Here is a 25,361-nt window from a genome sequence, read left to right on the forward strand (position 1 = left end):
AATTCATTCAGTTTCAAATGGAAGAAAGTGGAATAGAATAGAATGCCTTTATTGTCATTATATAGAATGTACAATGAGATTGGAGGGCCACTCCTGTTCAGTGCCATGCTGTAGAAAGTCACACTGATAATAGAACTTCTAAAAATATACAGAAAAATAAAATAGAATGCATAAAAATATATACATTCTAAGAAATAAAATAAATATATACATATAATAATGAAGATGGAGATGGGTGAGTATTGCACTTGGTGAATGCACATTGCAATAGTGAATGAATATTGGATATTGCACATAATACTGGTGATAGATATTGTTCAGTATGAATGATATAAATATTACACAGAGATGTGGGTATTGCACAGTTAGAGTGGGGGTGTGTGTGTGAGTTCAGGGTGGTGATTGAAAGTCTGAAAGTCTCCAGAGTTGAAGCAGAAATTCGAATTAAAGCAGAAATTCAGAAAAACCTCCACCAATAGCATCATAGTTGCTGCAGAATGCCAATTTAACTGCAAAAAGACATATGTACTCAACAACCTTGCTTTCATTTAGACATATAACCATAATAAAACCAGCTGGCAGCTTGCTGAATTGACTCCCCTATTGCAAAGAGACATGTTACAGACAAGATGTGCTCTTTATAGTGCAGACTGACTCTCTGCATTTATAAATTAGCCACCAATCCTTTGCAAGCTTTTGCCAATTTGTCTGAGAGTGACTGCAGTCGGTGAGAGTTGGACCGCATTTTCGTGGAGTAAGGTTACCTCCTATCAGGCGACCTTGCGATCAACAGTGGTCGCCCAAAGGCTGAGGCTGCTGCACGCTCAACCAAGCAAGCAACTACTTGCAGTTGGTCGCAGAATGCAAAAAAAAATTTAAAAAATCAATGCAATCACTGGGAAACCACCAAATGGTGGTGATTCTGTTAGGAAATTATCATTTTGTGTCTTTGAAATTTATCACTTGGCTTCAAGCAGGAATTGGAAGCAGCAGCCTAACTTTGCATGGATAGCTTAGCAGTACCACAGAGGCATCCCAGGTGACATGTCATTGTTCATGTGGGAGAAACACCCAGAGTCACCTATCTTTGTTAACACTATGGTGACATTTTGTTGATTCCTGTGTGGCGTTTCTTTTCAAACTTGAGCCTCTCTCAAGTCCTTCAAGGCCTTTCAAATACAATAGATGATTAAATTGCATAACACGCAGCTATGTTGTTAGATATAGCATCAAAGAGGATTATATAATAATGTAATTTATGAACCCAGTGAGTTATTCACAATGGGGGAGGCAAAAAGCATTGATGAAAACAGTGCAAACAGTGTGGGTGATAGTTAAAGTATTTGTCAGTGCATTGACCACACTCTTGGAAGAATGGAGCTACGCAACAAAGCAACTGTAATTAAAAGGGATTCAAGAATTATTGATAAGCTCATCACTGTAGTGAATGAGTGACTTTGGCAAACTATCTACTTCTGCAACACAGCAGGACTTTAGTTAGTTAAGGTGACAAGCACTGGGGTGTGTCAACACGCTAAACTTGAAAAACTCCAAACATGTTGGAGCTAACAGCTCTGAGTTTTACTGCTTCATGTCTGAGTTCCCACGCATACATGGCCTTGTCTCACACTTCAGGACCGCCTGTTATTGCCAGAGTGTGTTCCTGACAGAACCACAAAATACCAAGAAGACAAAAGACCTATTATGCTTATTTTCTGCTCCTTATCTTTTATTCTTGGACTCTACAAGAGTAGCTGTGCATGATCTACAGTTCAAAATAATCCTCAACTATCTGAAACAAGCCGTTTTAGCTCTTCTCTATTTAAGCCAGCTGCCTTCTGATTGGACTCCTCTTGTAAATATAAGGTTTGAGCAGCAGGTAGATGGACAAGAGCTGTGCCTGAGATGGCCATATTAAGGATACTTCGTCTCTCAAGAGTAGAAAAACTGTCTAAAACAAAGTGGTTGGAACAGTCTGAAGCTTTTAACTCAAAGGAACCACCTGCTCATACTCTGACTTCATTATTTGAAGCTTTGGTCATGTTTAATATGAAGATCATGCACTGCATGACAGTAAATAAGAAAAAGTATATTAAGTCCCCATTAAACATTAGTTGTATGGACTAAAATGTTCACCTCATTCTGGCTCTGTGGAGCAAGAGTGTTCATTTTAATGCAGACAGTAGTCATAACCCAGAGTTTCCTGTTCATGAGTTATCTCCTCTAAAGGTGTCACTATCTGCACACATTACCTGCCACAAACAAATATAGATGGAGGGTCAGTAAGTTGATAGATAGCAAACCGCAGTAACCTTCCAAAAGGAGATAAGAAAGAAATCTCCACCATGAATCATACGCCACTATCTTTCTTTATCTGTTACACTCTCTGATTCAATGTCAGTTTTCCCAGCTCTCTCTTCCTCCCTCCTGTTCTTTAGAAAGCATGTCTCTGGGACGCAGCTTCCTGTTTGTAGAAGGAGAAGGAGAGATTTCCTCAGAGCGGCTGCTCACTGAACACAGTGTTCTGCCTTCGCACAATCACAGGAACCCAGGGGGGGCCAGCAGAGGTGGCCTTTTGCACTCCAAGCTTTTTGCAGACACAGGCAGCCACAAACTTAATGGATGAAACAGACTATGCTTGCTCGCTCGCTCTAAACCCAACCACTGACAGATTGCTCATTCAGAAGGCCATGCATATGAGTGCATGAGGGATTAACCCTACTTGTGCATACAAAAGAGCAAGCAACCGCTGCACACGTCCACACACACACACACACACACACACACATATGTGTCTGTTTTCTACATTACACTCTCTCCACTTCTAATTTACTGCTGCTGAGTGTAGAGAGGAAATTATGAGTATTCCAGCTGCCCTGCTTCTCCGGGTCCTGAAGTTTTGGCTTCGGGAGCAGAATCTCTCCATAGACTTCCATGACAGCATTACTGTTGCTGAAGTAAACACGGAATGCACGTCAACATGCTGATTACTCTGCCTTAATAAAGCTGCCAACAACTCAATTTCTGCTAACAACTATCACTGCTTTGTCTGCTTATGCTTATTTTCATTTAGAGTTCATTTATCGCTGATTAATTTGTCGATTTATCATTTAGTCTGTAGTATTCCAAGTCCAAATTACACAAATAATTTCTAACTTATGTAAAGTGTATAATACTCCTCTGTTTGCCCACACCTGCACTGACATATGCGAAGGATGCAGATCATCATATAAAACAGGACAGCACAACTACAACTGAAATTAGTTTTGGCTTTGAATTCCTGTTTGACTATTTTTTCTGATATTTTCCAGACAAAACTGATCTATTGATCTTCAGCTTTAGGGAACAAATCTATGCAAGTCTGCCTCTGAAACTACCGTTTCCTGCCTGCCAGTGTCTTTATCTGGCACCATCCAGTGTTAGCTGTGCCCAATACCTGCCTAAGGTGCCAAACATATTTTACATACAAGCACAAAGCACACCACCATAACACCTGACATCATGAGAACAACCTCCCAGGATGACAAGATCCTTTGACATGTCTTACCCTCATGTTTTCACAAGACTGAGCTTATCATGGCTTTAGGTATCCAGTTATGCAGGGACAGCATGTGTCATCACGTAGAATGATACTGGCCGACAGGTCTACACGGTGGAATTTACACTCTTTTTCGAATGAAAGCAGGAAAATTATCCTTCTCTTTTCTACGTGTAAGAAATATTTATGAGCCAAAAGCTCAGGCTTTGGACTGCAGAAGCTGCTGTTTAAACTTTCCGTTTGCAAGGGGTAGTCAATCAGAAAAATGCCTGTTGTTTCAGAGCCAGGATGAAATAAAAGAGCGTTATTTTTAACTGTAAAGCCCCTAAAAAATAAAAGTGGTGGCTGCACATAAAGCCATCACTGTCTCATACGCTCTAGGGTTCAGCACAGAGTTTGAATCTGATGTCTACACTCAGCTGCAAAGGAGCAAGCATGAAAAGATGTTCACTTGGCAGCATCGGCTTAACCCCTGGACACAGACATATCGATATAGTTTCACAGCTTTACAGCTCTCGGGGACGCTAGCATTTTCATGATTTTCTTCTGTTTTAAATCCTCACCATCTCCTTACGTTAATAAACTTTCAAAAACTGCTAAATTCAGTTGAGTCTTAAGAGTTTCTCACCTGTAAATCTGGTTGTCAAACGATTCATTCATGAAATGCTGCCCTACTTGTCAGACCAGCTTCCCCTTATTAGATTTTTTTTTAATATCAGCTCATGTGACTGTCTTTTCTTGCATTTCAAAGCCAGAACGGCTACAGAGCGAGTTACTGTTAGTTTACACTAAGGTTAAAAATTAAATTGTGTCCACAAGCATTGGAAACCCGGTCAGAGCGGCAAAATAAAGTGTTTGCTAGTTCGCTAATAAGCTTCAGAGTTCAGTACAATACTTGCCTGCCAACTGTTTGATTGGCGAGCTGTTTCATCCGATTGAACTGCTTCTTCATTTTTCGCTCCTTTGCCAGTTTAGTCGTCCGATCTTAAGCTCCCAAACTGGGCTTTGGTTTATCATGAACTTCACAGGGCCTCTCCCAATTTTCCAAGCTGTCGCTATGACAGGGAAAAACAAGCGAGAGCCATTGAGCCCAAAGCCAATTAAAAATAGTTTGCAGCCTCGCTAGCCCCTGAGCTAGCCTTTCCCGAGTGGAAATTCTAGACAAAAGTTCCCACTGAGGGCGACGGCATGATCCGCGAACCTCCTTTTTGGTATCTTTACGTGCATTAAAGTCCCAAAGTAACCCGTGACTAACTTTCACTGGCTCCAGCGGCTTTTCATGGTCCCCTGGCTTGTCCGTTAGCCGACGAGCTAACAGCGTTAGGGAGCTGGATAATCCGTCGGCTGCTTTTTTTCCCAGAGCGCAGTTGATGAGTGAGAGCTGAGTGCGCAGCAGCAGCAGCAGCTCACCTCTGCCACTGCCAGCACACACAGCGGCAGGAAGTCACGTTAGCGCACCGCAGCATCTGCCAAGCAGCAGCACCACCACCCCCTGGACAACAGGCAGGAGAAACCCACTCACATGCTGTACTGATGGGGAAAGAATTAATATTAATTCAATTTTTTATTTATATCGCGCCAAATCACAACATCAGGCGCTGTATATTGTAAGGTAAAGACCCTACAGTGATAGAGAGAAAACCCCCAAAATCAAAATGACCCCTATGAGCAAGCACTTGGCCACAGTGGAAAGGGAAAACTCTCTTTTAACAGGAAGAAACCTCAGGCTCAAGGAGGGGAGGGTTACAGGTGGGAGACAGGACAAAATACAAATTCAAGAGACAGGTTTTAATGAGCTAGTAGAGCTGCTGCTCCTCCACATTGAAAGGAACGCCTCTTGGGTGAGGTGTTCTGGGCGTGTTTCCACCATAAGGAGGCCCCAGGGCAGACCCAGGAGATGCTGGAGATAATCTCAGGCCAGCCAGAGATTATATCTTCTGGCTGGCCTGGGAACGTCTTGGGGTCCCTCCAGTCGAGCTGGAGGAGATGACTGTGGAGAGGGAGGTCTGGGCTTCTCTGCTTAGGCTGCTGCCCCCGCGACCTGGTCCTAGAAAAGGTTGATGGATGGATGGATGGATGATTGGAATAATAAATAAAATGAAAGCAATGACAATACAGCGAAAGAGATGCATTTTACAGGAAGCATTAGCATCACCAAGTCTGGGAATGGAGCCCACATCCTTTTTGCTATGCAGCAATAAAAAAGGCTATATATGCACCCTTAATGCCATTCAACTCAAGTAACTGAAACCAGTGAAACAGCTCCAAGAGGCTTCTGCCAGGAGCGGAATGCATTATGCTTCTGTAAGATCGAAACTGTGGATCTCAGATAAAGATTTTTACCTCAGCTGTTTGTTAATGCAATTATCTGGATCACTCTGAATATACTCTAACAATGTTAGAATGACTCAGAGCTGCATATTTTCTTCCTTTACAATCTTTGAAAATGTAAATTGAAGTCATTCTGCTCTTCGTCTCATGGTCTCTGCAACTGTACATCTTGTTATGAACAAATAGGCTTGCTGTGCTTCTCTATAAGCAGAGACTTTAACAGACACTGTCACAGGATTTGCAACCCTGTAATTAACTTCCAGCATGGAACTCAAAAGGATTTTTAATAAAGCAGTAGGCACTTCTCTGGCATATTCTAGATATTCTTGATTTTCTGAGTGACATAACTATGTCAGAGGTCCATTTTCACATGTTCTGCATATGCATGCCAACACTCTTTTTTCACTATTATGATCATTGTGGTCTTCATCCATCAGAATTATGATGTAATTCTTCTTGCCACAGCAGATCATCTGCTTCCATAGTCAGCATCCCTTGTCCAATATATATTATTATAGTTTAATGGACATGTTTACTGAGACTTGGATGCCTACAAGAATGTGAGTCAACTGCTTTTATTTATTTATTTATTTTGTTAATACCTTGGTTGTTCATTTTCCTAAATATTTTCTCTGGCATATGCGCCCCACACAATAATACTTAAAAGACTTAAAACAAAAACAATGAAAGTAATAAAACTAAACTAAAACTAAACATTTTTAAACAATAAAAACCAAAGCGAAACGTGCAAACCCGCTCTCTATCTTCATTTCCTGGGCCTCCTGTCTTTGCAAATTCTAAATGTTGTAAACATATCAACTCACAGAGACTGCCAGAACCGTCAAAGATAATAACAAATTAACAAATAATTGTTTAAACATTAAACTCAGACCGAAAACAAAACGACACTAAGCAAATGTAAAATTTAAGCTATTCCACAAACGTTCTCTCTGTACTTTGAAAATATTGGATGGGTCATTTTCCATGGTGGAGGTAAATAATGCTTAAAATTTCTACTGAACATTTACCACACTGAATACTGCCGACACTGCGCTGCTTTTCCTTTTTTCTAGCTAAAGTTTCTTTTCTTCTTGTTTAAACTAAGAACGCTTGTTACGCTCTTAATCTGAAAAGGAAAAAAAAAAAACAAAAAAAAACAAACAAACCGGAAGTGCTTATATTTTGCTTCCGGGCAATCGTTCATCCATACGTTTTGACCTGTGAGTAGTTTGTAAATGTCCAGCGAAATATTATAACCTCATTAGGTACTGGCTATTTCACCACCGCTCGTAACTTGCTGACTTTTCACAAGGACTTCCGTCACTCAACTTTGCTCATAGCGTTATTGTTTCTTTGTCCAGTCTTGCTAAATAGACCCACCTGTCATCGTAGCTGCATAGTTAGCTTCTAGCAGGTAACCAGAGTACCGCAGGTGGACGAGAGCAGGGACGGGAATCACCGATGGCATCTCGGCAACCCTTTACAGACACGGACACAGCCGATGAAGCAGTGAGGGCGACGTGTGACGATGCAACCACATGCAAACGGTAACAGCAGTGCATGGATCTGTTTAATTCGCTAGCCACATGAATTATGCTGATTACTGTAAGGGTAACTTAAGGTGAAGAAGTCAGTAAGCTGCTGCACGCAGAAGCTCATTTTGCATGAATCAGTCACTCTGATATGTGTTATAACTTCGGTACTTAAATAGAAGCCTACATTTCAGGTAAGGGTCACTCATTATTTACAGCACCATCCAAACACTCAATTTCCTCTCATAATAGTTGATATATAGTACACAATTAGGCTATTAATTTTTTTTAGACTTGTTTATACAGTATCTGAATTTATATTGGTGTCTTTTACTTTGTTCACTAAGCGCTTGCCACTGTGGGTGTTATTAATGTCTTGATTTGTTTTATAGGTTTGCTACCAGTAAAGGCTACTGGAACGACCCGTATATCCAATACTTTGCCAGATCTGTAGGAGAGCGGAAGGCCCCTGAAATCAACAGAGGCAAGCAATGCAGTGTTTTCTTTAAAGCACTTTGCCTTTTCTACTTTGCTTAACAGTGCCTATTTGTCTGAGTGAGGCAAACCTTCTGCAGTATATTTATAAGTGCCATAGCATAAGTACAGTTTGCAGTATTAATGTGTCATTATGGCTGACAATTAAAATATAACTGGCTGATGACAGTCATTTTATGTTTTAATGAGCTTTCACTCGACTCGTCTGATTTGACAGGTTATTACGCCCGTGTTCAAGGAGTGAACCTTCTTCTTGATGCGTTTATAAGGAAAACGCAGTGCGACTGTCAAGTAATCAACCTGGGTGCCGGACTGGACACTACATTTTGGAGACTAAAGGTTTATAATTGTACAGTTTGCTGTTTGCTTGCTGTCTCATGTGATGTGGCTGCATCAAAATAACTGAAGTCTGCCCTCAAAAAAATTATAAGGTGCTAATCTTGAGTGTGCATATGTGTTATAGGATGAAAACCTCATGCCACGGAAGTTCTTTGAAGTTGACTTTCCAACTGTTGCGGCAAGGAAAATACACAATATAAAGTAAGACAAAGCAATATTTATGTTCAGTCTTTAGAATCCTTGTAGATATTAGAAGAACTGTAGAGGAACTTGCATATTATTCATCATTTTAGTTTTAATAATCTTAATTTATGACCACTAAATATAAGATAAGAGCACTCAAGGCTGAACGTTGACTCCACACATGCAAGAATCAAATACCTGGATCTGGATCTAGATTTGTTTGTTTGTCCTTAACCTGCCCCCTTCCAAAAAAGTGCATACCCAAAATTGTAGTGAGATTAATGAAGCATTTGTGGCTTATGTTATAAAATAACAATAATGATATTATTGTTGGTGACCGTAATTTAGACCAGAGATCCATAGGGGGAGCTAGAGCCTTTAAAAAAATTGCTTCACAAAAGAAGTGGCGTGACATTGCCACTGTATTTATATAGTATTAGTCTTACATGTATGTAAGTTCAACCTGTGCTTATATATGTTTATAATTCAATAATAGCTACCAGTATTTAAATCAAGTTCTTTATGGGTGATTGAGAAACAAACAAACAAAAAAACAGACCTGTAAGAAGAATTTAAGTGCCACATTAACCAAATTACTAACAAGGAACTTGAGCTGAACAATATAATTAAAGCCACATGCACTTTATGAACTATTCATGATTTGATCTTATTTATGTATTCATATTTATAAATATTATAAATGGTATGTGTTTGCATGTAAAAAAAAAAAAAAAGAATACTTATTTACTGCTGATAATACTGTTTTAATGTTGACTTGTAATGGTGTTACTTTCTTTGACTAGGACAAAACCACCTCTGTCCAAACCCATCATTGAAACCCACTCAACGGACTCCTTACTGCTGGGTACTCAGTAAAAGTTGCAGTCATTTTGATATCCAGATGATGTTTCAGTGGCTTAAAATACCAGATATATATCATTTAATGTCTAATTGTGTTTTTGTGTTTTGCCAGATGCCCACAGCCTCGAATCAGATCGTTACTGTATCATTGGGGCGGACCTCAGAGACATCTCCAGTTTGGATGAAAAACTGAAAAAATTTCACCTTAACCCAGAGTATGTGATACATATTTTTGGATTTTATCGGTCGCAATGGAGGGAAAAAAAAATATATATATATATATACATATATATATATATATAAATTGTTTCACCACACATCATTTTGAGCTCAAGAACTGCAGCTTATCTTTTTGTTTTGTGTGTAAGTAGCTGCAGATAACAAGAGGCACCCTACTGATCATGTGTGTGGCTGCAGTGCAGATATAATGTCTGCCATCTGCAGCCTGATTCAAAAGGATAACACACCCATGAGGCATGAGTATGAAATGCTAAAATGCTTTCAGACTACAGATTCCTCTGTATGCTTAGTCATCGTTTTGCTTACATACTACTTAAATGTGCAAACTCATGGTGAGTTAGTGTGACACATTTACAGCAGGTCTGATTAATTTGCCCTATTGTGAAACGTGGTTCATTTTACCACTTCCTGTGTGTTAAGTAGAACATAAGGTCACTGAGCATTTAGGAAGCCTGAATATGTACACAAATTTTTATGAGTTTAAGGTTTAATTACATCCCCAATTCCAAAAAAAGTTGGGACACTGTGCAAAATGTAAATAAATAAAGATTGCAATGATTTGCAAATCAACCCACATTTTATTGAGAATAAATGTAGAAAACATAAAATGATTAAATTGAGAAAATAGACCATTTTAAGAAAAAAAATCATTTTGAATTTCATTGCAGGAATATGCCTCGAAAAAGTTGGGACAGGGCCACATTTATAACTGTGTAGAATAGAACAGAATGCCTTTATTTGTCATTATACAGAATATACAGTGAGATTGGAAGGCCATTCCTGCTTCAGTGCCATACTGTAGAAAGTCCACACATAAATATATAAAATAGAATATATATATATATATATATATATATATATATATATATATATATATATGAATAAAATAAATAGATATATACGTATAAATATGATGTACAGTGGGTAAGTAGTGCACATAATGAATATTGCACAGTTAGACTGGGTGATTGTGTAAATTCAGGGCGGTTATTGCTTTGGCAAAGAAACTGTTCTTGAGTCTGTTTGTTCTGGCTTTGATGCACCTGTAGCGCCTGCCAGAGGGCAGCAGGTCAAACAGTTCAAAATCGGTGTGAGCTGTCCCGATGATGTTTTTAGTTCTGCTGAGGATGCGAGAGGGATAGACGTCCATCAGGGAGGGGAGAGGGCAGCCTGGCATCCCGTCTTCTTTTAACAGCAGGCTGTAAAACAGTTGCTGGACTTTTGAGAAAGGAATTCTTGTCTCATAAAGGATTCTAGCTGCTCAATAGTCCTGTTGTATTTTTTTAATTTCATGACCCACCAAATGTTTTAATTCACTGAAAGCTCTGCCTGTTTGTTTGTTTTTTAAGCTATTTTTGGCCTTTTTTAAAAATAGTGAGCAGTGAAGAAAGTCAGGAAAGTGGGGAGAGAGAGAAATAGGGAAAGACATGCAGCACGGCCACAGGTCGGCCATGAACCTGGGCCGCCTGCACCAGAGCAATGTAGTGTATATGGTCAGCTGCTCACCCGCTGAGCGAGGACATGCTTTTATGGCTTCCTGTCCTGCTGATTGCTTGATTGTGCACCTCATAAGAGATTATGCAATAACTTAAAAAGAGTGCGTGAAACTGTTGAGAGCACGAAGTGGCAGACAATCTGTAGGAGATCTAAATGAATGCATCTATGTTTGCCTTTGCAGTCTTAGACGCCGTATCAACACATTGTTTGTGAGCAATTTTACAGCCACCGTCAGTCCTTCAGGTGTTTGATCCCTAGATTAGATTTCGGCTGGAGCACCACTTTACCGCCTGTGGTGGATAAAAACATGTCATAAAGAGATAAGACGTGGGATAGAGGTTTTTGTTTAGTTTTTTTTGTGGATGGGATGTTTTCTGTAGCAATGCTGGCAGACCCATTCACCATAGCTGGGAACTTGCATCTTTTTTGCCCTTAATTTACTAATGCAGCCTTGCATAAGAACAAGACTCTACCAACATTACAGAAAATATGATGCAGCTTCACTGTTTTCCACCACGCTGTATTAAATTAAGATATTTCTGTACATTGTATTGTTCTGCATGTGGATAAAAGACATTTTGCCTTTGTCCAGGTTTCACTAAGTACTTTCTTGGTATGTTGTGCTTATATATGCTGTTCTCATCTCCAGGTTACCGACATTGCTCCTGTCAGAGTGTGTGCTGGTCTACATGACATCATCCCAGTCGTGCAACCTTGTTCACTGGGCAGCAGAAACCTTTCACACTGCCATGTTCATCAATTACGAACAGGTAAACTAAATAATCCTGTCTTCATGTAGAAAAGCTTCATGTAGATTAGAGCTGAGTAACAGGGGAGTTTTTCTCAATGGGACAAAGAGATTTAGTTGTTGTCTTTGTGTGCAGGTGAACATGAGTGATCGATTTGGTCAAGTGATGGTCGAGAACCTGCAACGTCGCCAGTGCACCCTGGCGGGAGTAGAGGCCTGTCAGTCTCTGGACTCTCAGGTAACCTCCATCTCATCAGTCTGTATTTCTGACAGTACTATACTTTGTTAGTATTAATACACATTATAAGTTATTATGGATGAGTTATTATGGCTAACTACCTGACAGGTTTTAGAATGTAATGTCCAAGAGGTGCTCTGTACATTAAGACATGAAACTGTGATGCTGGTTGTATCATTTAGTTTACGTTTTTGAGGTTTTACAGGCATTAAATTGCGTTTGTTTGCAGAAGGATCGGTTTCTGAAAACTGGCTGGGAGCACGTTGACGCTCTAGATATGATGACAGTCTACAGTATGCTCCCGCAGGATGATGTCACAAGGTAATGCAGGCAATGATTATCGCAACAACTGCAATATTTGTTGGATATACATTATTATCCCTTTTATTTTATACATTGAGACACATTCTCTCCTCAGTAATAACTGATCAAATCTGTACTTTATTATGATCTGCTGAATTAGCAATGTGGGCTTAAGAAGGCACTTAAAACACATTTTATCTTTGAAGATCAAGTAGCCCATCAAAAGAAAGACTGCCCTTTCTGGTGGAACCAGCTCCCAGTAGGTTTTTGCGAGACACCCTCTTTTGCCGCATGTCATTAAATTGTCTTCTCTCTCCCATAGTGTGTGTTTTGCCCTGTTTCCCTATGCTTTCTTTTCTCTTTGCCTCACCCCTCCTTGAGCTGCCTCTCCCTGAGCCTGGTTGTGCCAGAGGTTTCTTCCTGTTAAACGGGAGTTTTTCCTTCCCACCATTGCCAAGTGCTTGCTCACAGAGGATCATTTGATCTATAACTGATCTGTAACTGTTTTGATGAATGTTTGGTTCTGTAAGGTGTCATAATGTAGGCTGGCTCTCATGAAGCAAGGCAATACTGGCTCTGTAGTGGCTCTCCATCAGCAGTACCTGAATTTAAAGATTTCTTTAAATATAATGTGAAAGGCTGAACAGAATCTGTGATTGTTCTAAAACCGTTTTCGCTCTCTCGATATGGACATTAGATCATTTGCAGTTGCCAATTAAGGGAGCTATAAAAGTCGTGATCAGGGTCATGACTCTGATGTCATATACCCAAAATTCACTTCTTGTTGTCCATGAACTCTTAACCTCGCGGACTCATTTTATTTCAGATCCTTCCCTTTTCTCCACCTCTCAATTTGCTCACAGTGCTTTCACTTCCTTATTTTACCATTATGCATTTATACTGGATTAAGAGTAAGCAAATATATATTTAGCAACAGAAATGTTGCACATTTTATCCTTATTTTCATTTATAAATTCATTTTTATGCATTTTCTTTTATAATGGAAATGCCTTTAAAATGATTTTTTATCGTAGTTAATGATATATTTTCATGTTTTTGTACAGATTAGTTGGTTTGTATCTCCATTAGCTTATTAAAACATTTTTCTGCTTAATCTACATCTTCTTTTGCTTACTTATTGATATGTCAGGTTTTGGTGATTCAGTTTGGTGATTCTGTGGGTTGACTGGGGTTCCTTCTCCTTGACTTCTCATTTGGATTCTTGTCTTGTTTGTTCATCTTAAACCTGTTACATTGTGACATTTTATATGCTAGTAAAGCTACCTAATTTGATTTGAAGTTTGACGTCCTGGCTCTATGACTGATGTCTAGTTTTATGGCTTCTTTAACTGGAGATAATAGGCAAACCTGTAAAATGAATGTTGTGGAGTTTGTGGAGATTCATCTAGAAAAAGGCTCAGTGAAAGGCATTTAAGGCTTGTTGCATTATACAGTACTGTGCAAAAGGCTTGAGCCACCACTGATTTCTTTATATTTTGCTGGTAAAAATGGGAAATAGGTGCAGTTCTCTAGGCTTCTTGAAGGTCATTCAAAGCTCTTCTTTGGATGTTGGCTGCCTTTTGTTCTGTTCTCTGTCAAGATGATCCCACACTGCTTCAATAATGCTGGGGTCCTGGGACAGACACACTGCACACCATGTGGAAATATGCCAAATTTTTGTCTAATAGCTCTTTGGGACTCATCTTGTTGGTGGGGGAAAAAAAACAAAATCTATTTTATGGCTGTCAAAGTGTTTTATCAGCAGTCTTGTGAAAAAAGTAAGCACAACTTATGGTTCATTAGGTTGTAGAGCCACCTTTAAAAGAAAATTACTTTTAATGGTTCTCTGTATGGCTTTATCAGTCTCTTACATCATCATAGAGGAATTTTGGTCTGCTCTTCTTTACAACGTTGCTTCAATTCAGTGAGTTTTGTGGCCATTCACTTATGCATAGCTCTCTTAAGGTCTGCCAAAACATTTCATTAAGGTTGAGGTCATTTTGATTTGTTTCTTTTTCAGCCAGTCTGTTGCAGATTTGCTGCTGTGATCCAGTTTCAGCCAAGCTTTAGCTGTCAGACACATGGCCTCATGTTTTATGTCTAGAGGACTTTGATTTACAGAGGGATTCATGGTTGACTCAGTGACTGTGAGGTGCCTAGGTACAGTGGCTGCAAAACAAACCCAAATCATTACCCCTTCACCACCGTACTTGGCAGCTCATGTGAGTTGTTTGCGCAGATATGCTGTGGTTGGTTTTCACTAAATATCTCCACTTTGGTCTCAACTGTCCAAAGGACATTGTTTAGAAGTCTTGGGGTTCGTTCAGATGCAGTTTTGCAAACCTAAGCCATGCTCCCATGTTCTTTTTAGAGAGAAGACACTTTCTTGTGGCACCCCTTCCAAACAAGCCATGCTTGTTCAATCTTTGTAGAGTCTGAGTTTTTTGCAGTTTCTCTGAGCATTGCACCCTCTGGTGATGAGGGGAATTTGGGAAGATTGAGACATTCTTGTGTGTTTACACACACCTGAATGCTGCAGACCAGGCTGCATGTAGCCTCCTGATATGAAAGGTCACATTTTAAGACAAAATCCTGAGGAGATTATCATTTATTTATTTATTGCAGAATTGAGCGCCTGGAGTTCTTGGACGAGAAGGAACTGTTGCAACAACTTCTTCAGCACTACTGTATCTGCTGGGCCACCAAGGATAAACTCAATCTGGGTAATGCACACTTTGTATTTTCATACTTCCACAAAAAAAAAAAAAAAGAAACTCCAGTTGCTTTGTCTGCTGTGGCTGTTAATAAAAACAAATCATGTTCTGTTTCCTCAGGTCTGTCTCAGTTGGCATTTTGAGCATAAAACTGCACCACTTTTCACATGTGTTCACCAAAATAAACAGCTGGGGAAGACGTGTGAAAGGAGATGTAAGGAAAGAGGAAGCCGTTATTCTCCGTTAAGCCCATCATCTGGGAGTTGGTCCGGCGTAAAAAAGCCCAGCATCAGCAAAATGCTGTTTTACAAGCGTCCTTTGTATCCCTGTATGTGTTGAAGATAAGACATAATTAGGCTGAGAATTGTGAAAAGGTGCCGGCGCTGAAATCCCATCCAGAAAAATGTGCTGGAAAAAAAAATCTGCTCTTGTGTAGTGGAGATGAAACAATGTATGAAGAATCTCAGATGTTATATATTTGTGCTTGTCTGATTTTTCTTCTTTTTTTTTTTCATGTGCCATTTCAATTTAATTTATTGATCGGACGCAGTTTCTTACATGCATGCGATAACTAGTGTTTAAAAAGAATTAAAAAGAATGCATTACATAAAAATGCTCGTTAATTTACATTTGCCTGCAAAGTATTTTCAGTTGTTGACCCTAGCAAAGAGAAATCGGCAGATTCGTTTGTAACAGATTATATTTGATGAATGCTGATCAAATGCAGATAATTAAAACAGTGCTTTTATGTAAACCAGTGTTGCCCTATCAGTTTCTTGTACTTTGATATGGACTTCATATCTAAAGGATTATGTCTTAAGCCTTAGCTTATCCGGAGTGGGCGGAGCATTCATTGGAGCGAACACTATGATAAATTCTGAGAATTCTTAAGCTTATTTAGTTGGACAAATTAACTTTGTTGTGCTGTAAAGCCCAGCAATCATATTCAGTGACTATTTATCAGCCTTTGTAGGATCAGAAAAGTTTAGTATTATTTATTTGCATTGGTATTTGTAAGCTTATTTATGAGCAATTAAAAAAAAAAAAACTAAACATTGGTATTATGTAATTAGATGATCCTCACCTTTATCGTTTTGATGTCTGTATGCAGGTCTAATCATTTAACAAGCTCCTCCTAAAAATCTTGGGAGTAGAAACAATTGCATAAGGAGGGGCATCGCAAAGCAAAAAAACGTGAATGTGCATGTGTCCCTTGTGCATTATCATATTAGAGGGCTTATATACAGAACTGTATGTTCATCAGGCCGTAGTCCACTAGTGGAAGGAGTGAGTCTAGCACAAATACAGTATGTCAGGGGAAGAAAATAAGACAGAAGTCTTCACGGTAGTGGCAATGGAGAAGGACGAGAGTAAGAGAAGTCAGAGGAGATGTGTTTATGAGCAGTACGTGCAGCCCTGTCTGGCTGAGCTGTTGGGGACGAGCTTGTTTGTATTTGTGGGGTGTGCATCTGTTATTGGGAACGTGGAAACGGGGGGTGTTGTCCAGCCTGCTCTGGCGCATGGACTGGCCCTGGGAGTGCTGATCGCAGTGTTTGGACCAATCAGGTACAGATTTATTATATGTTCTGGATTTTATTAATCACTTCACAATTTTAGAATAGTATTTTGTGTAGTATTTTGGTTTGGTTAAAGCTAAAGACAAAGCAAATTTATAGGTTTATTTAAAGTATAAGATTTATTGCCTGATTTACAGAGGTTATTGCAATTTAAAGAGCCTCCGAGAATTGGAAACCAGAGGATACTAGGCTTTTTTTTTTTATTCTTTTTTTAAAATCATATTACAATTTTCTGTCACACATTTTGCCTTATTCAGTTTGATACAACAAAGCTAGCACACACAAACGCATCACTCAAATATTCTAATCATCCCATTTCTGATGGATAGTTGTTACCATTGTAGACTAAAGTTCATCCTGATTATTGCAGCGGAGGACACTTTAATCCTGCAGTGTCTCTGAGTGTTTATCTGTGCGGAGGCATGAAGCTGCTTTTGCTGGTACCTTATGTCGTAGCTCAGATGGCTGGAGGGACGATCGGTGCTTTTTTAACCCAGGTAAAAAACAAATGTAGAAGCCCATTTGTGCAAAATAAAAGATTAAACGCTACAAACATACAACACAAAAACATACATTGTAAATCAAGATATTTCTTAGATCATAAATATACACTATATTGCAAAAAGTATTCCCTCACCCATCCAAATAATTGAATTCAGGTGTTCCAACCACTACCATGGCCACAGGTGTATCAGGTCAAGCATCTAGGCATGCAGGCTTGGGGGCCGTCAACAGACATTTGTGAAAGAATGGGTTGCTCTCAGGAGCTCAGTGAATTCCAGCGTGGTACTGTGATAGGATGCCTCCTGTGCAACAAGTCCAGCTGTGACACTTCCTCACCAGAGAATATTCCATAGTCAACTGTTAGTGGTATTATAACAAAGTGGACCCAATTTGGAATGACAGCAACTCAACCACAAAGTGGTAAAATCACACAGCAGGTCAGCTGAGTGCACATAGTGCACAGAGGTCACCAACTTTCTGCAGTCAATCACTGCAGAACTCTAAAATTCATGTGGCCTTCAGATTATCTCAAGAGTGCTTAGAGCGCTTCAACCTGATAGAACACCTTTGGGATGAACTAGAGTGGAGACTGTGAGCCAGACCTCATCCAACACCAGTGTCTGACCTCATAAATGCACTTCTGGAAGAATGGTCAAAAATTCCCATAAACACACTCCTAAACCTTGTGGACAACCTTCCCAGAAGAGTGGAAGCTGTTATAGCTGCAAAGGGTGGGCCGACATTATATTAACCCTATGGATTAAGAATGGGATGTCACTCAAGTTCATATGCATGTGAAGGCAGACACCTTTTGGCAATATAGTGTATGTGAATATTTCAAATGACCATTTTTATAGTGAGTCAAATTGCCGATTTATTACCAAAATGTTGACTTTGTATCTCATTTTCTTCTCTTTCACCTTATTTTGACTTAAGCTGAGACATTGCAGGGAAAAAATATTATTTCATGCACAATCAATTTTGAAATTTTTGGCCTTCATCAATTCTTTTTCTATTTTATCTTAATTTTGAGTTAGTCAACATTTGTGTTTTTTCTGTCATGACTTTTTGTTCTTTAAAATGTTGACTTACAACATTATGTCATAGTATTATATTATATACTGTACTTGTTCTACTTTTAGGCAATATACCCCTCTGATAAGTATACCGCTTCCATGGGAGGAGCCTTTAATGCAGTGTCTGCTGATGCTGGTAAAACCACCCTGGCAGAAATGGTGTTGACCCTGATCCTCACCTTGGTGGTGTGCTTGGGGGCCGTCAACAGGAAAACCCGAACAGACTGGGCTCCTTTTAGCATTGGCCTCACTGTGGTAGCCAACATATTTGCTGGGTAAGGACCTCAGGTGGAAACACTGGGAGCTAGAATTTATGGTTCATGAAGTCCAGAAATACCACCATCGCCTCTGTTCCAGTCTGTTTGTGCTCCAGATCACAATCAGGGCTGCAGCCATGATTTTTAGAAATACCGAGGTTCTGATAATCAGATTTTAAAAAGATCTAATCACTGATTTTGTTCTGCATTTCTGCGACTTTTGTAAGAAAAAAAATGGTAAAAGTTGCAAAGGCAAAAGCTAAAAATATTGGTTCTTATTATAGGTCAGTGGTTTTCAAATTGAGGGGCAGGTCCTACTAGCAGGGTGCAGAGCCACCTCGGATGTGGTGTTGCTGAGCTGGGGGGAAATATGAAAGTGATATTAAATTGAATTGATATGTTTCTTAGTTTTTAAGGGAAAATTTTGCTAAAATTCAAATTGGATCATTTTTTTTATTGTAAAGTTCTGATACAAACTGGAGGGTGGCTCATGAAACAGAACATGCCAGAAAAAGTCTGAGAACCACTGTTACAGGTTAAACTCCAAATTTCCTCTAATGCAGCCTCATGAGTTAATTCGTTGACTAGGTGAACTTTCCCTTTAAATGAGCCTTTATGTCATTTACAGGCTGTGTGCTATTTCCAAAATGAGAAGTGTGTTGCTGATCTGTATCACTAGGTTTGTCCTGTCTGTCATTTCAGAGGGACTTTGTCTGGAGCCTGCATGAACCCTGCCCGTGCCTTCGGTCCTGCCATGGCTGCCAACCACTGGAACAATCACTGGATCTACTGGCTTGGACCCAGTGCTGGTGCACTGCTGACCGTCAGCATTGTCAGGTATGAAAGTGGGACTTTAAAGATTCAGGACACAAATAAATGTTGTTTGCATTTGTGTCCAAAAGCCACATGTGCACTGTATAAACAGTATAGCCGTAGATTGTGTTTATTCTTGTAGATTCCAGTTTAAAATGATAGCATAATCCTCAGAGCAGAAATAATCTGACTGGTTAAACTTAATTGGAGCCAAAAAAAAAAAAAAACTGGTTAAAGCACATATAAAGAATTCAGAGATGAAAATAATGCCTTCCTTTCATTTTATGTCCTATGCATATTGCTGAGCTGTGTAACAGTAGCAAAGTCCCTTCCTCTGTTTGCACTGAACTTTGGTGGAACTCGAGGCAAAAAAAAAACTGTGCTGCTGTGGCTCCACCTAATGAGCTTTAGCTCTATTACAGTTTGACTTGAATTACTTCTGTAAGACTGTTTCTAATGCTGATTTATTATATGCTTCTTAACCATTTATACTGCCCCACAGCCCCACCACACCCTCTACACTGGAGCAAGACTCCTAGGGTCTTATGGGACACATCTTGCAGTTGCTTTGAGTCTCTCTGAAGTTGTTTTTATTTATTTTAAAACAATATTTATTTATTTAGATTTTGTGATCAAAGGACACGATCATTTTGTACCATGTCATGTGCTTTTTATTACATTTTTTTTCAGATGAACCACAAAAGGTCGTGACGCTAAATGGTGATGGTAATAACCTGCAAGGATTACTCTCTTTTGCAGGTTGTTGCTTGGTGACCAGGAAACTCGAGTTATGCTGAAGTGAAGGCCTAATTTATGCAATGATGACATTTTTTCCATTTGGATGGTCATACATCTCCCAACAATGTTTGAAGAATGTGTGCCGACAGATTTGCTATATCATAATATGATGGTATTTCAGGGTTTAATAAGTACCCTGATGGTCCTATGGTGATCTATTAGCTACCCCTAAGTTGACCTTTAAATGTTTGGCTGGAAAAAATCCAGATAGATTTGGTAATAAATTCCAGTTTCATCCGAATGGTCACACTGTCTGTTATATTTACTGTTTACTGAAGTCTTTTATATTTATTGTTTGAACCAAAGTCCCAATTGGAAAACTATACTTTTATTACTTGGTACAAGGACAGGCTACTGGATTATAATATAAAGCTAGATTGGAATCATTAACTGGTGCACTTTGATCAAATAGGTGAAATGTACCCTTTTTTTCTTTTTCTTTTCTTTTCTTTTCTTTTCTTTTCTTTTCTTTTTTTTTGTAAAGTAAAAATACCAATACCTCAATTACAAGTGAAAATGTTATCATCAAAATGTAAAGCACTGTGCAAAAGTCTTGAGTCACCTGTCATTTCTTTTTGTTTTGCTATGAAAATGGGAAGTAGGTGTGGTGATTCATTTAAATGTGCAAATATACATGGATATACAGTATAATCATTTAAATTTTTTTTCCAAACAAAAACACAGTCACACATTTAACATAATTGCACAAATATGTCCTGTTTATCTTAAATATAAAACAGTTAAATTCTAGTTTATTGCTGTAAATGCATATCTAAAATCTGATGCATTGAGTGTAAAATGAGACAAAAAAATGCCTGTAATTTTACATGGATTTGTTCATTAAATAACAGATTTGCTGTGTCATTATTGAAGTTTTCACCACAAAAATGGTGGGAAAAAAATTTGTATAATTTTTATTACTCCGGCCCTCTGTCAAGCCATCCATCCATCCATCCTCTTCTGCTATTTTGGGGCCAGGTATATTGCTATTGCTGTTTTGCAGATGCCTCAGCAGCATGTGTTTTGGGCGAGCTGGTTGAGCTCACCCAACAGCATTTGATCTCATACACAAGTGAAACAGAGATGTTAGATCTCCAGGGGATTATCCTGATACAATAAATTTGATGCACGATTCTGACTGTTTTCTCATTCTTTGATGCTAAAGCACCTATTAAAAATGAAAATGTGTGAAAATAACTGCTAACAAGAGATGACGCTGATTGTTTTATTATTATTAATAATATTATAGTAAAATAATATTTTACTATTATTTAATTTAGCTATTAAATTAATATCTCTCTGTAACTATAGTGTACTTATTTACTTTAGTTTAAGATGTTATTAGTCTGGCATAATCAGTGTAACACAAGAGTGTAAAATCTGACCCTCCACATGACAAACAGTAGTCATTAATCTAGCTTATCTGTACAGGCTCCTGTTGTTCCCTTTATGTTTGCCAGTAAATCCAAGTAAAGCAAAGACAATAATTATGATGACAACAGAATATTTTAACCCTGGAACATGGAACTGTGGTCAGCTTTGAACAGCTGGTGTCTTTAAATGGATATCATGTTTTCTTTTTCTTTTAAACACACTCCTTCAAAGACTGCCAGGCCGGAAATCGCTTGACAGGTGTGAAGGACTTTAATACGTTTGGGCGTGGTGGTGTCATAATTCACCTTTTACGTTTTTATGACCAGTGATACAATTTGTTTTCAGCGTGCTCACAGCACAATAAATAAACCCGGCACCTCGCAGTACCTTTGACTCTTCAGCAGACTGGTCTGAGTTACAGAAGTCACCTGTTGGCACAAACAAGACAGCAGCAACGATGGGACAGGAGAAACTGGAAATGGAAGATTCTACTTTAATGGAGACTACGACGAAGAAGCCACCTGTGTCCAAACATTCCAACAAATATGAAAGATTGTACCAGCCCTGCTTGGCTGAATTGGTGGGGACCATGTTCTTTGTCTTCATTGGCTGTGTGTCTGTGATTGAGAACGTGCCAGCAGCTGGACGGCTGCAGCCGGCCCTGGTGCACGGGCTGGCTGCAGCCGTGTTGGTGGCTGTCATGGACAACATCAGGTAAGGTTATTTATTGAAAAAGTCAAAAGCTGTAATTTATAGTTTGGCTGTTGGCTTATTTGTTTGAGTACCACATGCACTATAGGCCAAACTTTAACCTTCAAGTTATCAGGTGGGCCAGTTGAAGTCTAAAGGTCATTAAAGGCCATTTCTGTACATTGAAACTTTTCAGGATATCTGTCACAGATAAAGGAAGCAGTGTAGATACGATAAACACAAATAAAGCCATTAAAAAGTCAACAGGTTAAAGGTATACCCTGTAGATATTTAACAGATTTGAGTGGAATTAGGTCAGCTGAAGTTTGCATTGTCTTGTTTTTTTCAATCTGTTCTGTCCCTCCTTCCAGCGGCTCCCACTTCAACCCTCCCTTCACTATTGCAATCTACCTGTGTGGAGGCATGGAGCTGATAATGGTGGGACCCTATCTTGTGTGTCAGATAATTGGAGGAGTGCTGGGAGCTGGAATGGCCAAGGTCAGTTGCGTGTGCACCACCTACTCATGTTCCTAAAGGATGTGTGTTTGAGCTCACTTACATCCTGTGAAATGTTCACCATGACCTGCATTTCATAGATGATGACCCCGCCAGAACGCTTCATCAATGCCACTGGAGCAGCGTTTGATATTATCAAGTCAGAGAGCCAACTGTTCAGAGCTATCTTTGGGGAGGTGGCTATGACCTGCTTGATAACTATGGTGGTGCTGCTGGTGGCGGTCAATGGCAAGACAAAAACCCCGCTGGCTCCTTTCCTGGTGGGCTGTACCATCATAGTTAACGTCTTGGCAGGGTGAGATGAAAGGGCAATGACCATAACACAGCAAGTCACTCACTAACATTTTATTGTTGTTAAAAATTCACAGTGGTTATGACAAAATTACGGCTGCTCTATTGCTTTTTCTGTAAGGGAGGGTCACCCCTCCCCAAGTGACCCTCACCAATACTGTACCAATGCCTACATTGGTATCATGCAGTGTTATCCAGCTGTACATCTCTGTCTCTTTATTTTTATATATATATATATATATATATATGTATGTATGTATGTATGTATGTGTGTGTGTGTGTGTGTGTGTGTGATTGATGTCATCGCATTTCGAAATTAAGCATCTTATCATTTATGCGCAGGGGTGATGTATCAGGAACGTGTCTAAATCCACCCAGGGCCTTCGGTCCAGCTGTAATGACCGGCTACTGGACCTACCACTGGGTGTACTGGGTCGGACCCATTGGGGGAGGTCTGGTGGGCGCTGCTTTGGTCAGGTAAGAGAGGCCACACATAACTGGATTAGTAAACGAAACAGCTGGATTGATGGACCAGTCTCTCTTTCTTTAATTTTAATTAATTAATTAATTTTTTATTTTTTTTTTGTAGGGTCATTCTGGGTGATGATAAGCTACGAATCGTAATGAAGCCATAACTCCATTTATAGCGCGATGACACACACACACACACATAATACCAAGCCAACTTTTGTTATTCCATGTCAGTGTGTAATCAGTTGATTATTTTCAGTGTAAAATAAATTAAGAAAAAAATAAACCTATTTTTTTTCCCCCTCGGATATTTTTCTTCATAAAGACTCATTTACTGCCATTCATTTGAGCCTATTTATTTCGAGTTTTTCTGCAGAGTGTGCAGGTGTGAAATGACAAGACACAACAGTATCATTTTTGGCTGGATGCATTTTATTCATCATTTTTTTCCACCATGACTTTAATGGTCATGCACTGCGCTTTCCGCTGCCGACATCTCAACGATATCTCTCAGAGAGAGCCAGGGCCACGTTGGACATGAATTTGTCGAAGGCGACATGAACTTCTGGGGTGAAATCATTAGGGAACATGGCTGCGATCACCACCATAACGGACTGGGCCAGGATCTGCGGAGAGAGGAAACAAGTTTATACCAGACATGAGGTTTGCTCGGCAGAAATCTCTCCTAATAGTTTGTTTGCTCCCAGTGACTAACTTCCACTTGTCTCCATTTAGTTTAAAATCGACATTTTCCCCAAAACGTGATTCAAATTGGGACAAATTCTTTGGTCATTTAGTCATAGTTAATAAACTTATATGCACATGAAGTCAGTGATCCTTGTCTTACCTTGAAGTTGGCTGGATCCACCCTCAGCTTGAAGGCGTGCAGCTCACTCAGTTCCAGCAGGCCGGTGCTCAGGTTGTCAATCTTGGCCACGGCTTCAGTGACTCCAGCCATGATCAGCTTTCCGTGACTCAGCAGGGGGGCAGAGCCGGGGCTCAGGTCTGGCCAGTGGGAGAAGTAGGTCTTGGTTTGCGGATACACGAGGAGCATCCTGTGGAGGTAGAGATGATGGCGATGGTTAAGACAGGTGAGATACGGACTAACGTGTATGGCTTTACAAAGGACTTCAGCACGTGACTTCGAGCCTCGCCTGGGGCACGAAGTTATTTTAAATGGTCGAAATGGAACACATTTACCCAGTATTACTACCCAGTGGGGTTTATATTATGAAAATTACTTGTGTTTAAATATGCCATGCATTTTAGAGAGAAAAATGTTTAGAAATATGCAGAAACCCTTACCTGCCCAAAGCTTCTGCTCCAACAGCATCCAAAGACTTGGAGACCTTGGCCCAGAGGGCCTTGACAGCAGCTTTGTCTTTCTCAGTCAGACTCATGTCGAATTGGTTGTCTCTTTCTCTCTCTGATGATGCTACCCGGTCAGGAGCGCTGCTTAAATTCAGTTGGCCTCCAGGTCACACCCACGGCATCTGATACCGAGCTGCATCCAGTGACGCAGATAGGACTCATCCGCCTCCCCTGATAGAAACTTTTGTGGGTGGAAGCCAGCACTGAAGATGATATCTGCTGGTGACATCTTGGGCGTAGCTCAAAAACAGTGGGTAAACAGTATTTACGTGAAAGCTACTGTAAATGTAAAGTAACATTTTAATTTTATGGTTAGAGAAGTTAGAAACGAAGCACAGGGACCCCTGAGGTGTAGGAGGATATCTCTGACAGACTGACATGAGGTGCAGAAACTCAATACAAAATTAACGAGAAGTTAACTTAGGCTGAAGCTGGTGTTGTTAAGTTAATGTCAGTAAAACTGATGTGAAAAAAGAGGCTGCACACACCTTCATCAAAGACTTAATTTATTTATTTTTTTCCCTATAATGTAGTCAGTAAATTTTGAAACATGTCTGGCTTTGCTGCCAATAAAAAAAATCAAAGAAAAATCTGCAGATACAGG

The 25,361-nt window shown here is 39.6% G+C and overlaps 5 protein-coding genes across 12 annotated transcripts in view; 3 read left to right on the forward strand and 2 right to left on the reverse strand.

The window, feature by feature from the left end:
• Nucleotides 1-4,967, reverse strand: part of arhgap17a (Rho GTPase activating protein 17a) — a 33,093-nt gene extending 28,126 nt beyond the window's left edge. For 2 of the 7 annotated variants that reach the window (XM_030754697.1, XM_030754696.1), the window contains exon 1: nucleotides 4,438-4,962. In XM_030754697.1, the coding sequence (XP_030610557.1) occupies nucleotides 4,438-4,490 (53 nt within the window). In that variant the 5' untranslated portion in view covers nucleotides 4,491-4,962. Of the gene's footprint in view, nucleotides 1-4,437 lie in introns of all 7 variants that reach the window. The other 5 variants (XM_030754702.1, XM_030754700.1, XM_030754698.1 and 2 more) reach the window with 4 other exon arrangements.
• Nucleotides 4,968-7,037: 2,070 nt separating this feature from the next.
• Nucleotides 7,038-15,756, forward strand: lcmt1 (leucine carboxyl methyltransferase 1). 2 transcript variants are annotated; one of them, XM_030755067.1, is made up of 12 exons: nucleotides 7,038-7,089; nucleotides 7,231-7,416; nucleotides 7,794-7,885; nucleotides 8,114-8,235; nucleotides 8,360-8,436; nucleotides 9,222-9,283; nucleotides 9,392-9,494; nucleotides 11,666-11,786; nucleotides 11,901-12,002; nucleotides 12,232-12,323; nucleotides 14,931-15,028; nucleotides 15,140-15,756. In XM_030755067.1, the coding sequence occupies exons 2-12, from the start codon at nucleotides 7,331-7,333 to the stop codon at nucleotides 15,160-15,162; spliced, it is 978 nt and encodes a 325-aa protein (XP_030610927.1). In that variant the 5' UTR covers nucleotides 7,038-7,089; nucleotides 7,231-7,330; the 3' UTR covers nucleotides 15,163-15,756. The 2 variants fall into 2 exon arrangements, with proteins under 2 accessions (XP_030610927.1, XP_030610926.1); XM_030755066.1 differs by having other exon boundaries at nucleotides 7,050-7,416.
• A 572-nt stretch (nucleotides 15,757-16,328) lies between these two features.
• Nucleotides 16,329-18,455, forward strand: LOC115798630 (aquaporin-8-like). The gene is made up of 3 exons (XM_030755541.1): nucleotides 16,329-16,585; nucleotides 16,967-17,093; nucleotides 18,243-18,455. The coding sequence occupies exons 1-3, from the start codon at nucleotides 16,329-16,331 to the stop codon at nucleotides 18,453-18,455; spliced, it is 597 nt and encodes a 198-aa protein (XP_030611401.1).
• A 3,420-nt stretch (nucleotides 18,456-21,875) lies between these two features.
• LOC115798641 (aquaporin-8-like) lies at nucleotides 21,876-23,613 on the forward strand. The gene is made up of 5 exons (XM_030755554.1): nucleotides 21,876-22,132; nucleotides 22,480-22,606; nucleotides 22,705-22,919; nucleotides 23,258-23,392; nucleotides 23,505-23,613. The coding sequence occupies exons 1-5, from the start codon at nucleotides 21,876-21,878 to the stop codon at nucleotides 23,548-23,550; spliced, it is 780 nt and encodes a 259-aa protein (XP_030611414.1). The 3' UTR covers nucleotides 23,551-23,613.
• A 184-nt stretch (nucleotides 23,614-23,797) lies between these two features.
• hbae5 (hemoglobin, alpha embryonic 5) lies at nucleotides 23,798-24,853 on the reverse strand. Its single transcript, XM_030754736.1, has 3 exons — nucleotides 24,692-24,853; nucleotides 24,234-24,441; nucleotides 23,798-24,012 (listed from the first exon to the last, which is right to left on the reverse strand). The coding sequence occupies exons 1-3, from the start codon at nucleotides 24,784-24,786 to the stop codon at nucleotides 23,884-23,886; spliced, it is 432 nt and encodes a 143-aa protein (XP_030610596.1). The 5' UTR covers nucleotides 24,787-24,853; the 3' UTR covers nucleotides 23,798-23,883.
• Nucleotides 24,854-25,361: the final 508 nt, after the last annotated feature.

This window comes from Archocentrus centrarchus, chromosome 19 (assembly GCF_007364275.1).
Source record: "Archocentrus centrarchus isolate MPI-CPG fArcCen1 chromosome 19, fArcCen1, whole genome shotgun sequence".
Lineage (NCBI taxonomy): Eukaryota > Metazoa > Chordata > Actinopteri > Cichliformes > Cichlidae > Archocentrus > Archocentrus centrarchus.